At 42.5% G+C, this 14700-nt stretch overlaps 2 protein-coding genes across 4 annotated transcripts in view; one reads left to right on the plus strand and one right to left on the minus strand.

Moving 5' to 3' along the window:
- BTD (biotinidase) overlaps positions 1-8767 on the minus strand; it is a 32694-nt gene extending 23927 nt beyond the window's left edge. Inside the window, exons 1-2 of one of the 3 annotated variants that reach the window (XM_079794460.1) lie at positions 8616-8739; positions 8300-8383 (exon numbers count right to left, since the gene is read on the minus strand). In XM_079794460.1, the coding sequence (XP_079650586.1) occupies positions 8300-8383; positions 8616-8626 (95 nt within the window). In that variant the 5' untranslated portion in view covers positions 8627-8739. Of the gene's footprint in view, positions 1-8299; positions 8384-8615 lie in introns of all 3 variants that reach the window. The other 2 variants (XM_079794462.1, XM_079794461.1) reach the window with 2 other exon arrangements.
- Position 8768: 1 nt separating this feature from the next.
- HACL1 (2-hydroxyacyl-CoA lyase 1) overlaps positions 8769-14700 on the plus strand; it is a 35345-nt gene continuing 29413 nt past the window's right edge. Inside the window, exons 1-4 of the mRNA XM_079794459.1 lie at positions 8769-8964; positions 9171-9275; positions 13452-13492; positions 14103-14183. Of these exons, the coding sequence (XP_079650585.1) occupies positions 8884-8964; positions 9171-9275; positions 13452-13492; positions 14103-14183 (308 nt within the window). The 5' untranslated portion in view covers positions 8769-8883. The remainder of the gene's footprint in view (positions 8965-9170; positions 9276-13451; positions 13493-14102; positions 14184-14700) is intronic.

Consider the following 14700-nt stretch of genomic DNA (forward strand, 5'->3'; position numbering starts at 1 on the left):
CGCAGGGACGCGCTCCCTCTTAGGGAACTTGGCGCGCGCTCACGCACAGGACAGAAGCAGCTCCCGGTCGGGGAAATCTGTCAGTGCGCACAGAGGGCTCCCCTTCGGGGAATTTGGGGGAATTTGGCTCGCGGGTCACAGCTCCCCCTCCGGAGATTCTTAAGAGCGTGCACAGAGGGGCTCCCCTTTGGGGAATTTGGCGCGCAGGACGGACTCCGCCCCCCTTCTGGGTCTTTAGGAGAGTGCACTGAGCCGGCTCACCTTCAGGTTTTTAAGAATGTGCGCTCTAGCCGGTTTGGCTCAGTAGAGAGAGCACACACAGGACGCAGCTCCACTTCAGGGAATTTGGCACGCCGGACACAGCTGCCTGGGATCCCTGACTCACAGCGCATTCACACTAAGAGCCAGCGACCCCAATTGTTGGTGCGTGTACACACAGGGACCCTGATTCTCAACGAGAAACCGCACAAGGCAACAGAGACTTTGACACTCGAGTCTTGGTGCAGACACAGGGAAACTCTGACTCCTGGCACATGCTAAGGATCTCATTCTCAGCACATACCAACAGTGTGGTGCAGACAGGGCCCCTGATTCTAAATGTGCACACGAGACCACACAGAACACTGGGGACACTGATCCTGGGCAAGTCTGGTTCCCACCAACCAAAGACAGCCACACGTCCTAGTGTCAGAGCACTTCAGTGAAACTAGGGTGGAGCGAAGTCCCCACAGCACACGGCCCAGGTCCACGCAAACAGAAGCTTGAGCTTTCTGGTAATAGCCAGAATGGGGAAACGAAATAACTCACAGAGGAAAGAAAATGTGGAGTCGCCAAGAAAGGAAATTAGTGAAAATGAAGCTTGCAACATGACCGAAAAGGAGTTCAGAGTAATGGTCATGGAATTTATACATCGGATGGATGAGAAAATCAACAACTTATGCAAGAATCAGGAAGAAATGAAAAGTGATATAGCTACAATCAAAAACACCATGGAAAGTTTCAACAGTAGACTACAAGAAGCAGAGGACCGAATTAGTGAGTTAGAAGATCAGGTACAGAAACAAGCTCAAGCTGAACAGCAATTGGAGAAAAAAATTAAAAAGCAGGAGGAAAGCCTAAGGGAGCTTCGGGACAACATGAAACGAAGTAACATGCATATAATAGGGCTGCCAGAAGGACAAGAAGAGCAGCAGGGATTAGAAAATCTATTTGAAGAAATAATGACAGAAAACTTCCCGGATATGGGAAAGATAAAAGTTACGCAAGTAAAGAGAGTCCCAAGCAGGATCAACCCCAAAAGACCCACACCAAGACATGTCATAATTTCAATGGCAAATATAAATGATAAAGAGAGAATCCTAAAGGCGGCAAGAGAGAGACAGAGAGTTACATACAAAGGAACACCCATCAGATTGTCAAATGATTACTCATCAGAAACACAACAAGCTAGAAGTGAATGGAAGGAGGTATACAAAGTGTTGCAAAGCAAAGGACTGAATCCAAGAATACTATATCCAGCAAGACTATCAATCAAAATTGAAGGGGAAATCAGGAGCTTTGCAGACAAAAAAAGCCTCAGGGAGTTTATCACCACCAAACCAGCAATGCAAGAATTGCTAAAGGGAATACTGTAAAAAGAAGAAATAAACAGGTAAGAAGGAATACAGACACAAAAATAGATATGACTGCAAACAAATACCTTTCAGTAATAACTTTAAATGTAAACGGACTAAATGCTCCAATCAAAAGACATCGAGTAGCTGAATGGATAAAAAAACACGACCCATATATATGTTGTCTACAAGAGACCCACCTCAGAACAAGAGACTCACACAGATTGAAAGTGAAGGGATGGAAAAATATCTTTCAGGCAAATGGAAATGAAAAAAAAGCTGGGGTAGCAATACTTATATCTGACAAAATAGACCTCAAAGTAAATGCCATAACAAGAGATAAGGAAGGCCACTTCATAATACTAAAGGGAGAAATCCAACAAGAAGAAATAATTCTGGTAAACATATACGCTCCCAATATAGGAGCACCCAAATACATAAAAAAACTCCTGGAGGATATCAAGGGAGAGATTAATAGCAACACAATCATAGTAGGAGACTTTAATACCCCACTATCACCACTGGACAAATCCTCTAAACAAAAAATCAGCAAAGAAACAGCAATCCTAAATGACTCACTAGACCAGATGGAATTAATTGACATCTTCAGAACATTTCACCCCAAAGCCACAGAATATACATTCTTCTCAAGTGCACATGGGTCATTTTCAAAGATAGACCATATGCTGGGTCACAGGCAAAGTCTCTTCAAATTCAAGAAGATAGAAATTATATCAAGCATCTTCTCAGATCACAGTGGCATAAAACTGGAAATCAACTACAATAAATACAATCCAAAGAAATCAAACACATGGAGACTAAACAGCATGCTATTAAACAAGGACTGGGTTACCAAAGACATCAAGGAAGAAATAAAAAACATCATGGCAACAAATGACAATGAAAACACAACAATCCAAAATCTATGGGACACAGCGAAAGCAGTCTTGAGAGGGAAGTTCATAGCTCTACAGGCCTATTGCAAAAAACAAGAAACAATGGTAATAAATTACTTAACCCTACAACTCAAAGAGCTAGAAAATGAGCAGCAAGAAAAGCCCAGTGTAACCAGAAGGAAGGAAATAACAAAGATCAGAGCAGAGATAAATGACATAGAGACCAAAGAAACAATACATAAGATCAACAAAACCAAGAGCTGGTTCTTTGAAAGGATAAACAAGATTGATGGAACTCTAGCCAGGCTCACCAAGAAGCAAAGAGAGAGGACCCAAATAAACAAAATCAGAAATGAAAGAGGTGAAATAACAACAGACCCCGCTGAGATACAAAGGATTGTTACAAAATACTACGAACAACTCTATTCCAACAAACTGGACAACCTGGAGGAAATGGACATATTCCTAGAAAAATATAACCTTCCAAAAATCAATCAAGAAGAATCTAAACAGCTCAATAGGCCAATAACTATGGACGAAATTGAAGCAGTCATCAAAAAGCTTCCGGCAAACAAAAGCCCGGGGCCTGATGGCTTCACAGGAGAGTTTTACCAAACATTCAAGGAAGAACTAAAACCTATCCTCCTCAGACTATTCCAAAAAATTCAAGTGGAAGGAACACTTCCAAGCTCCTTCTATGAAGCCAGCATCACCCTAATACCAAAACCAGATAAAGACAACACAATGAAAGAGAATTACAGACCAATATCCCTCATGAACATAGATGCCAAAATCCTCAACAAAATTCTAGCAAATCGGCTCCAGCAGTACATCAGAAAGATCATACACCATGACCAAGTAGGATTTATCCCAGGAATGCAAGGATGGTACAATATCCGCAAATCAATAAACGTGATACATCACATAAACAAATTGAAAGATAAAAATCACATAGTCATATCAATTGATGCAGAAAAAGCATTTGACAAAATCCAACACCCTTTCTTGATAAAAACTCTCAACAAGGTGGGAATAGATGGCTCATACCTCAACATAATAAAAGCTATATATGATAAACCCACAGCAAACATCATACTCAATGGACAAAAACTAAAAACATTTCCCCTAAGAACAGGAACAAGACAGGGATGCCCACTCTCACCACTCCTGTTTGACATAGTACTGGAAGTATTAGCCATTGCAATTAGACAAGAAGAAGAAATAAAAGGCATCCAAATTGGAAAAGAACAAGTAAAGCTGTCTTTATTTGCAGACGACATGATATTGTACATAAAAAATCCAAAAGACTCCATCAAAAAACTAATAGACTTAATAAATGAATTCGGCAATGTAGCAGGATACAAAATTAACGCCAAGAAATCTATGGCCTTTCTATACACCAATAGTGAACTTACAGACAGAGAGACTAAAAAGGCAATCCCATTTACCATCGCACCAAAAAAATTAAGATACCTAGGAATAAACTTAACTAAGGAGGTAAAAGACCTATACACGGAAAACTACAGGACACTGAAAAAAGAGATAGAGGAAGACGTAAACAGATGGAAGAACATACCATGTTCATGGATTGGTAGAATCAACATCATTAAAATGTCCATACTACCCAAAGCAATCTATAGATTCAATGCACTCCCCATTAAAATACCAATGGCATATTTCACAGACCTTGAAAGAACTCTCCAAAAATTCATCTGGAATAAAAAAAGACCCCGAATAGCCACAGCAATCCTGAGAAAGAAGAATAAAGTAGGAGGGATCTCAATACCAGATTTCAAGCTGTATTACAAAGCCACTGTTCTCAAAACAGCCTGGTACTGGCACAAGAACAGACATATAGATCAATGGAACAGAATAGAGAATCCAGATATTGACCCAAACCACTATGCTCAATTAATATTTGACAAAGGAGGCATGAACATACAATGGAATAAAGACAGTCTCTTCAATAAATGGTGTTGGGAAAATTGGACAGATACATGCAAAAAAATGAAGCTTGATCACCAACTTACGCCATACACAAAAATAAACTCAAAATGGATACAGGACTTAAACATAAGACGGGAAACCATAAAAATACTAGAGCAATCCACAGGCAGCAAAATGTCAGACATATGCCAAAAGAAATTCTTCATTGACACTGCCCCTAGGGCAATGGAAGCTAAAGAGAAAATTAACAAATGGGACTACATCAAAATAAAAAGCTTTTTCACAGCAAAAGAAACCATCAACAAAACAACAAGAAGGCCCACTGCATGGGAGAACATATTTGCAAATGGCATCACTGATAAAGGTTTAATCTCCAACATCTACAGGCAGCTTATACAACTTAATAAAAGGAAGATAAATGATCCAATAAAAAAATGGGCAACAGACCTAAATAGAATCTTTTCAAAAGAAGACAGAAGGAAGGCCAAGAGACACATGAAAACATGCTCAACGTCACTAATTATCCGAGAGATGCAAATCAAAACAACAATGCGGTACCATCTCACACCTGTCAGAATGGCTATCATCAACAAATCAACAAACGACAAGTGTTGGCGAGGATGCGGAGAAAAAGGAACCCTCGTGCACTGCTGGTGGGATTGCAGACTGGTGCAGCCACTGTGGAGAACAGTATGGAGTTTCCTCAAAAAACTGAAAATGGAACTCCCATTTGACCCAGTAATCCCACTCCTGGGAATATATCCGAAGAAACTAGAAACACCAATTAGAAAGGATATATGCACCCCTATGTTCATAGCAGCACAATTCACCATAGCTAAGATTTGGAAACAGCCTAGGTGCCCGTCAGCAGATGACTGGATCAGAAAACTGTGGTACATCTACACAATGGAATACTATGCTGCCATAAAAAAGAAGGAATTCTCATCATTTGCAGCAACCTGGGAGGAATTGGAGAACATTATGTTAAGTGAAATAAGTCAGTCAATGAAAGAAAAATACCACATGATCTCACTCATTTATGGATAATAAAGAACATTATAATCTTGAACAAAAAGATAGATACAGAGACAGTAAAGCATCAAACAGACTGTCAAATTACAAGGGGAAGGTTAGGGAGAGGTGGGGGAGATAAGAGATCAATCAAAGGACTTGTATGCATGCATATAAGCATAACCAATGGATGCAAAACTCTGGGGGGTGGGGGCATATATGGGAGGGAGGTGTGGGGAGGGCAATGGTAAGATATGTACACATATAATACCTTAATAAAAAATTGAAAAAAATAAAAATAAAAATAAAGGGACACAAGTAACATAAAACAAAAAAAAACAAAAAAAAAACAAATAAAAGCTCAATAAAATACCCAACAAAAGAAAATTATCTGTGAAAGTAATAAAGAATGTGGTTAATCCTTACAAAGTCTGCACAAATGGCCTTGGACAAATTACAAAAGAATTCTGAAATGTCATCATAATCAGACTAGAAGCCCGGTGCACGAAATTCGTGCACGGCGGGGGGTTGTCCCTCAGCCTAGCCTGTACCCTCTCCAATCTGGGACTCCTGGAGGGATGTCCGACTGCCCGTTTAGGCCCGATCCTCACAATCCAGGACTGCTGGCTCCCAACTGCTTGCCTGCCTGCCTTCCTTATTGCCCCTAACCGCTTCTGCCTGCCAGCCTGATCACCTCCTAACCACTCCGCTGCCAGCCTGGTTGATGCTTAACTGCTCCCCTGCCAGCCTGTTTGCCCCCAACTTCCCTCCTCTGCCAGCCTGGTCACCCCTAACTGCCCTCTCCTGCAGGGTTGATCACCTCCAACTGCCCTCCCTTGCAAGCCTGGTCCCTCTCAACTGCCCTCCCTTGCAGGCCTGGTCCCTCACAACTGCCCTCCCTTGCAGGCCGGGTGCCTCCCAACTGCCCTCTCCTGCTGGCCATCTTGTGGTGGCCATCTTGTGTCCACATGGGGGCAGGATCTTTGACCACATGAGGGCAGCTATATTGTGTTGCAGTGATGATCAATCTGTATATTACTCTTTTATTAGATAGGCTAGAGGCCTGGTGCACGGGTGGGGGCCAGCTGGTTTGCCCTGAAGGGTGTCACAGATAAGGGTGGGGGTTCCCTTGGGGTGTGGGGCGGCCTGAGCAAGGGGCCTATGGTGGTTTGCAGGCCGGCCACGCCCCCTGGCAACCCAAGGGGAGGCCCTGGTATCTGGAATTTATTTTCCTTCTACAATTGAAACTTTGTAGCCTGGGGCAGCAGCCATTTCTGTGGCAGTTAATTCACCTTCTACAATTGAAACTTTGTAGCCTTAAGCGGGTGAGCCCGGCCAGGGTGTGCGGAAAGCTTTGCTTCCCCTGTTGCCGCCGGCAACCCTGGCCTGCTCTCTCAAGCTCCATTCTGCCGCCATTTGTTTGAATTTGTTTACCTTCTATAATTGAAACTTTGTAGCTTGAGTGGAGGCTTAGGCCTGAAACGGCTATGGAAAGCTTGGCTTGCTCTGTTACCTGGGAAACCTTGCTCTCTGTGGCTGTAGCCATCTTGGATTGGGGTTAATTTGCATACTCGCCCTGATTGGCTGGTGGGTGTGGCTTGGCTGGTGGGCGTGGCTTATGTAGCGGAGTGATGGTTAATTTGCATGTTACCATTTTATTAGAGAGGATTGAAAGGAGTTGCTCCCAGTGCCTGCTACTCCTGCAGGTAAGTACTCTCCTCATTCTGCTGAATCATCAGGCCCAAGTGAACAGTGGAACTTTGCCCAGAACTGAAAGGTGTAAAGGTGAAAGCAAGTGTCAACAGTCTCACTGACCTTTCCCTGTGCTAAAGGGCAGAATCCTTTTGCAAAACCAGTTAATATAAAATCAGAGGGGTTTATTCCAACTCATAGTTCAGATTTCACATTTTATACTGAGTGATTCTATCAGTGATTCTTTTGACACACAGGGTCCCATGAACTGATTACCATCTACACAGTCTGTGCTGTTCATGCCAAACCAGTCTTGAATTAATCAACAGTCCAAATTAATCAATAGTATTGCTTTGGTAACAGGCAATCATACATTTATTTTATTTTTCCTTTATTTTAGAGAGAGAGGAAGGAAAAGGGGGAAAGAGAGAGAGAGAGAAACATAGATGTGAGAGAGAAATACCAATCGGTTGCCTCACATATCCACCCCAACCAGGGATCAAAACCACAGCCTGGGTATGTGCCCTGAGTGGGAATTGAACCCTCAACCCTTCAGTGCACACGGATGACATTCCAACCAATTGAGCCACACTGGCCAGGGCAGGCAATCATACATTTACTTATCTCATTTCTCCAGCATGAGTACAGAGCTAGTGTTCTCAAGTTGGGATGCAAATCAAAATAAGAGAGCAGCTTTAAAACACTCCACATTCTCAAATAGTTTTAAGTTCCACTCTTTGTGATTGAAGACTGTTACTGAGCAGATAGCCTACTGACCCTGAGTCCACAGCCTAAGAAATCGCACATTGCAAGCATCTTTTTTTCCATTCAACAATGTGTTTTAAAAGGTTATCAGATGCAGGGGCTGGTTGTAAATAGGGATGAATCTAAGAATTATGGAAACCCACATAATACTGACTTTGTAACGACAAGAGTGGAGAGTAATGCGGGTTTGAGAAAACAATGGTCAAAAGTAACTAGAATCTTATCTGTTGTGGCCCAAGGGAATAGGGTACAAGATTGGGAGTCTGAAACATGGTCTGGGTCCAATGGCTCTGGGCAAGTTCCTTTACCTCCTGCTTTTTAACACTGCCCTCATTGACAATACTGGGGTAAAGGGTACACGTCCCGTCTACTTACGGATTTAATGAACGTGTGTTACTATGCTTCACAGATGGCAGCCACAAAGTTACGAAAGCATATAGGTTAACGCGTGTCAATGACCTGGAACACAGGTGATGAGAACGCAGGACTACAAGACCCAGCAACCACTTCGCCTAACCCTAGAACCCGCCCTGGTCCCAGCAGCCTTTGCGGCGGGGGCGGGGGCGGGGTCAGGGGCGCGTGCCGCGCCACACCCCCTTGCCCCGTCCTCCTGCGCCGGGACTCCGCGGGCCCAAAACAGCTGGGGAGCACTGGTCCTTGGGGGAGAGGCCTCCGAATTTCGGTGTCTTACCTGCTCGGCATAGGCCGCGGCCTCCTGATAGCCCTGCCTTCAAGCACCGACCCCGCGAAGGAAGGGACGTGCGGAAGGTTCCAATCGGGGAGAGCATGTATGAATACTCTCACTTCACCCCGAGCGCGGACTAATCTTAGCCCCGCCTCTTCCGCCCAGCTACTTAAGGCTGCGGGTTGCCCTCCTCCTGTCAGTCAGAGGCGGTGCAGGGCGACTCCTGGTCAGCTTGCTGCCGTCTGGGGGACTGTGTTGAACTTTTAGGTGGAAGATGTCGGAAAGTAACTTGGGCGACGGAAGCGAGGAACAGGTGTCAGGTGCTGCGGTCCTCGCCCGGGCCCTGAAAGCGCAAGTACGAGGGACACTTGCCTGAGGTGACAGGCTCCTACGGGAGCCGGCGAGGGCCCAGCCGTGTTGGAAACCAGTATTGCCAGGGCCGGGGGGCAGAGGGGTGTAATTGGAAAGGAGGGAGGTCGCGTGAAGTTTTCCTTTTAGCGCCCCGGAGGGAACCGTGTGGCGGGGGCCCGTGCACTTATCCCCCTGTTCTCGGCCCCCCAGGATGTGCAGTACATGTTTGGCATCGTAGGCATCCCAGTGACCGAAATCGCCGTTGCCGCCCAGCAACTGGGCATCAGATACGTGGGGATGAGGAATGAGCAAGCGGTAAGTATGGACGCCGGGAGCCCAGGGCATATGGTTAATGATTAATAATAAAGGCAAAGACTCCTTGCAGACACTCAGTGCTTACGGCTGTTCCAGTACTTGACACGTGTCCATCACAGCAATTTTAGGAGGCAGGAACTATCCATCCTAGTTGACAGGTGAGAAAAGTGAGACGCGGAGAGGTTAAGTAACTTGCCTGAGATGACAACTGTTATGGCGGAGTCAGGATTTGAACCCAGGAATTCTGGGCCTGGATTCCTTGCTCTTAACACTCTACAGTAGGTCCTGGGGTTACCTGGGAGGATCCGTTCCTACAGCGCAAGGTAAAGCTACCTCACTCACATGGAGCACATACACAGCAGTAATGAAGTGAAACAGTAAGAAAGAAAATTTTAAAAGAAAGATAACAATGCCTGACCTTTACTTGTGGTAAATAAATAATAAAAAACATAAAGCACATACGTACATACGTCGAAATGGCGGAACTTTTTTTTTAATATATAAATAAATGGGAGATGGTGATGTAACCACGAAATGCCGTTCGTCGAGTCCAACGTAACCCAAGGACTGCCTGTACACTGTTGTGCTCTGCGAAATGTGTCAGAATTGGGACAGTTTCCATGTCTGAGTCTGGGTCCCCTGTCTTTCACTCTCATAACTACCTGTTACGTGTTTATTTCTGTGTATTATTTCACTGGTCTGATTCCCCTATTAGTCTGTGAGCACCAGGAGGGCAGGGGTATTATCTCTTCCTGACACGTCTGTATCCCCTAGGACAGTGGTCGGCAAACTCATTAGTCAACAGAGCCAAATATCTACAGTACAACGATTGAAATTTCTTTTGAGAGCCAAATTATTTAAACTTACACTTCTCCTAACGCCACTTCTTCAAAAGAGACTCACCCAGGCCATGGTATTTTTTGGAAGAGCCACACTCAAGGGGCCAAAGAGCCGCATGTGGCTCGCGAGCCGCAGTTTGCCGACCACAGCCCTAGGCGGTTCCTGCACATGGTAGGTACTCAGGGAGTACCTGCGCTATGAATGGGGGAAGGCCAGGTCTCATGTCATATAGCAGGTGTCCCTGCAAGGTGACATATCACAGAAGGTACAGCTATGATTAGAACTCAGGTGTCCTAAATCCCAGGCCAGTGCTTGTTCCACCACATCACGCTGCCACCGTTCTTAGAGGCTTGGCTCAGTGGTTGAGCGTCAACCTATGAACCAGGAGATCACAGTTTGATTCCAGTCAGGGCACGTGCCCAAGTTAGGGGCTTGATCCCCAGTGGGGGGCGTGCAGGAGGCAGCCAATCTATGATTCTCTCACATCATTGGTGTTTCTCTCTCTCCCTCTCCCTTTCCCTCTCCCTCTCCCATTTTCCTCCTCTCTTTCGATCTGAAAAAAAAAAAAAAAAAAAAAAAAAAGGCAGCTTCAAGCTTTATCAGTCCCCATAAGCTTAGTTGCAGGCCTCCTTAGGTCCCAGGCACTTCGTTGGACACTGGATGTGGAGATGAAGGACAGTTCCTGTCCTTGAGGGGCTTATGACCTAGCTGTGGAGACAGACACAAACGAACAGTTTTATTATAATGTGGCAAATAGTGTGATTGAGATATATCCAGGGTGCTGTGGAAGTCCAGAAAGAGATACCCTGCTCAGCCTAAGACTTCCGAGGTTTCCTGGAGGAGAGGATGCCAAGCTGTCCTGAAGGATGAATAGACCTTAACCAGCCAGGAAGGAGAGGACAGGCTCTTCTGGAGGTGATTCCTGGGTTTGGGCTTGCTTGACTGACGAGGTGGATCATCGTGCCACTGACTCAGTTGGGGAATACAGGGGGAAGAGCCAATTTGAAGAGAAAAAGTAATGAGTCCCAATTTGGACATAATGAGTTTGAGATGCTTGTAGGACATTCCCAATGCATATGCCCCTCAGTCAACCGGACTTTTTGCAGCAGTCAAAGGAAGACTTAACTAGAGAACGTGAGAACAAAAATACAAATCACTAATATCACGAATGAAAAAGGAGACCAGTGTGTTGAAGAAATCACAATGGAAATTTTGAATTGAATGATAATGAAAAAATGCGATTGCCAGCCCAGCCAGTGCATCAAGAAGTCACCTGTTTAATTTCTGGTCAGGGCACATGCCTGGGTTTCGGGCTACATCCCCTGCAGGAGGCAGCCAGTCCATGATTCTCTCTCATTGATGTTTCTATCTCTCCCTTCCTCTCTCTATAAAATCAATAAAAATATCTATTAAAAATGTGATACCAAACTTGTGATAGCTAAAGCAGTTCTTAGAGGAAATAGTTTCAAATGAATCTATTAATAAAGAAGATCAAAAACCAATGCTGTAAGTTTACATTTTAAGAAGCTAGAAAGCCCTAACCAGTTTGGTTCAGTGGATAGAGCATCGGCCTGTGGACTGAAGGGTCCCAGGTTCGATTCCGGTCAAGGGCATGTACCTTGGTTGCGGGCACATCCCCAGTAGGGGGTGTGCAGGAGGAAGCTGATCGATGTTTCCCTCTCATCAGTGTTTCTAACTCTCTATCCCTCTCCCTTCCTCTCTGTAAAAAATCAATAAAATATGTTTTTTAAAAAAGAAGCTAGAAAAAGAAAACCAAATTAAACCCCAAATTAAAGGAGTAAAATAATAAAAGAGCAAAAATAAATTAAATAGAAAACAAATGGACAACAAAAAAACCAGTGAAGTAAAAAATTGGTTCTTTGAAAATATTAATAAATTTGATAAATCCCTAGCAAGACTGATGAAGAATAAAAGAGGAAAAAATACACAAATTACCGATATTAGGAATAAAAAAGGGCACATTTCTATTGATCCTGAAGATATTTAAGCAATTGTAAGAGGATATATTTTTTATTACCTAGGAGTTTTATTTTATACTTATTAAAATCTACTTAGACATATTTAAGCATGGATTATTTTTTATCACACTTGTATATACATAAAAAGGAAAATTAAAGCAGAAATTGATTAAGGTCTTTCTAAAATTTCTTTTCATTTAGAGCCCTGGTCCTCTGAATCACTTTGTATACTTATACATGTATGTATTTTTTAACTGTGGTAAAAAAATCATATAAAATTTACCATCTTAACCATTATTAAATGCACAGCTCTTAACCATTTTTTAAGTGTACATTCACATTGTTTTGCAACAGCTCTCCAGAACTTTTTCTAGGGAAACTGGAACTCTGTACCCATTAAATAACTCCCTGTTTACCTGCTCTCATAGCCCCTGGCAACCACCATTCTACTTTCTGTTTCTATGAATTTGACTACTTTAGATACCTCATATAAATGGAATTATACAGTATTTGTGCCTGGATTATTTCACTTAGTATAATGTCCTCAAGGTTCATTCATGTAGCATGTGCCAGGACTTCCTTTTTTTTTTTTTTTAATTCTCACTTCACTTAAAAAAAATTATCTTTATTGTTGAAAGTATTACAGATGGCCCCTTTTCCCTCCCCATTGATCCCTTCAACTCCACTCTGGTCCCCTTCCCAGGCCTTCCCCAAATTATTGTCTGTCCATGGGCTATTCTAAGTTCATTGGTTAATCTCTGCCCGCCCCCCACCCCTTCCCTCTAAAATACATCACTCTGTTGCATACTTCAATGTCTCAGGATCTTTTTGTTCATCACTTTATTTTGTGTAAGAGGATATTATGAATAAACTAGAGCATATGGGCAAATTCCTTGAAAAACAAAAACTAGATTCAGTAAACCATTATTTGAAATTTACAGGTAGAACATTACTTGTTAAAATGGAAGGTTTTCCAATTCCTCCTTTACAATTAAGTTCTAGTCTCTTACTTAATAAATTATTAGCCATTGCTGGTTTGGCTCAGTGGATAGAGTGTTGTTGGCCTGTGGACTGAAGGGTCCTGGGTTTGATTCTGGTCAAGGGCACATACCTTGGTTGCAGGCTTGATCTCTGGCCCTGGTTGGGGCCTGTGTGGGAGGCAACCAATCAATGAGTTTCTCTCACATCAATGTTTCTCTCTCTCTTTCTGTCTCTCCTCCTCCCTTCCACTCTCTCTAAAAAATTCAATGGAAAAATATCCTTGGGTGAGGGTTAACAACAACAACAAAAAATTATTATACATGTACTTACTATAAGGATCCCAATATGCTCAAGTCCCAGTGTTTTTTCTTTGTAGGCTTGTTACGCTGCCTCTGCGGTTGGATATCTGACAGGCAGGTAAACTAAAGTCTTTGTTTTATTTCCATTTCTTTTCAAGGCTGTCTTAATCAGAGGTTCCTAAGAAAATGCTTTATAAATGTAAAATGACAAAGTGAATTATATGAAGATAACTTTTCCTTGGTGTTGTAAGCTTAGAAAGTCATCTAGGGTAAAGAATTCAAATTCAATTTTAAAGAGTTGGACAGAACACTGTATTTCAGAATTACTTTCAAAGATCAATTGACATTATATTTACTTGTTAAGAAAAATTTTAAAGACACTTCATTTTTCCATTCACAAATGTAATCAGCACTCAAAATTTTACTTCTGTATGCAGTCAACGTGTCTTAGCCAGATATAATAAGAGCAAAATGTGAAGAGGTTAGTGAAACACCATGTGAAGATGATAGGTACCTTATTTCTTGCAGGAAGACTAGTATCTTTCTCTTGTTGTTGTTTTTTTTTTTCTAATTCAAAAAATATTTTAATAATTGTTTTACCAATTGTAGAAAAGACCTATATGCCCTTCCTCTGAAGTCCAAGATCGTTACCATGTTTCACTGTCAGTGGTATGAATCAAGTATTGCATTTGACTTGTTTTTAATAAAAACAATTGTTTTGCTTTTAGGCCGGGAGTATGCCTTGTTGTTTCTGGCCCAGGTCTCGTGCACGCCTTGGGTGGTATGGCAAATGCAAACATGAACTGTTGGTAATTAGATTGTTATTATTGAAAACATTTTCTTAAGAATGTCAGTGCGTGATTTTACATATGGAGCAACTGCTGATCTGGGGTGGGAAGACTTGGAATCAAGTGCTTAAGAGAATGGCTTAGTAAAAATTAAATTAAGAAGAGTGTTAAGAAGAAAATTTTAAAACTATCAGTAATTCGTGCACCTAGAACCAAACACTGAATACACACTCACGCACACACACATACACGCAGGTATGGGCAAAAGTAAGTTTTTGGTTACAACAATAAAGCTATGCAGGTTATGGTTACAATAAAGCTATTGTTGTAACCATAACCTGCATGTCTTTTATGAAAAAAGACATGCAGGTTATGGTTACAACAATAGCTTTATTAACTCAAAAGAATGTCACAATGGAAAAAAACAAACAAACAAACAAACAAAAACACCCAAAAACGAAAACACCTACTTTGCCCACTCCTGTATATCTGTATATGTATTTGAATGTGTGTGTAGTTCTCTTTAAGTGAATAATTA

Source organism: Cnephaeus nilssonii, assembly GCF_951640355.1.
Source record: "Cnephaeus nilssonii genome assembly, chromosome: 17".
In the NCBI taxonomy this organism is placed as follows: Eukaryota; Metazoa; Chordata; class Mammalia; order Chiroptera; family Vespertilionidae; genus Cnephaeus; species Cnephaeus nilssonii.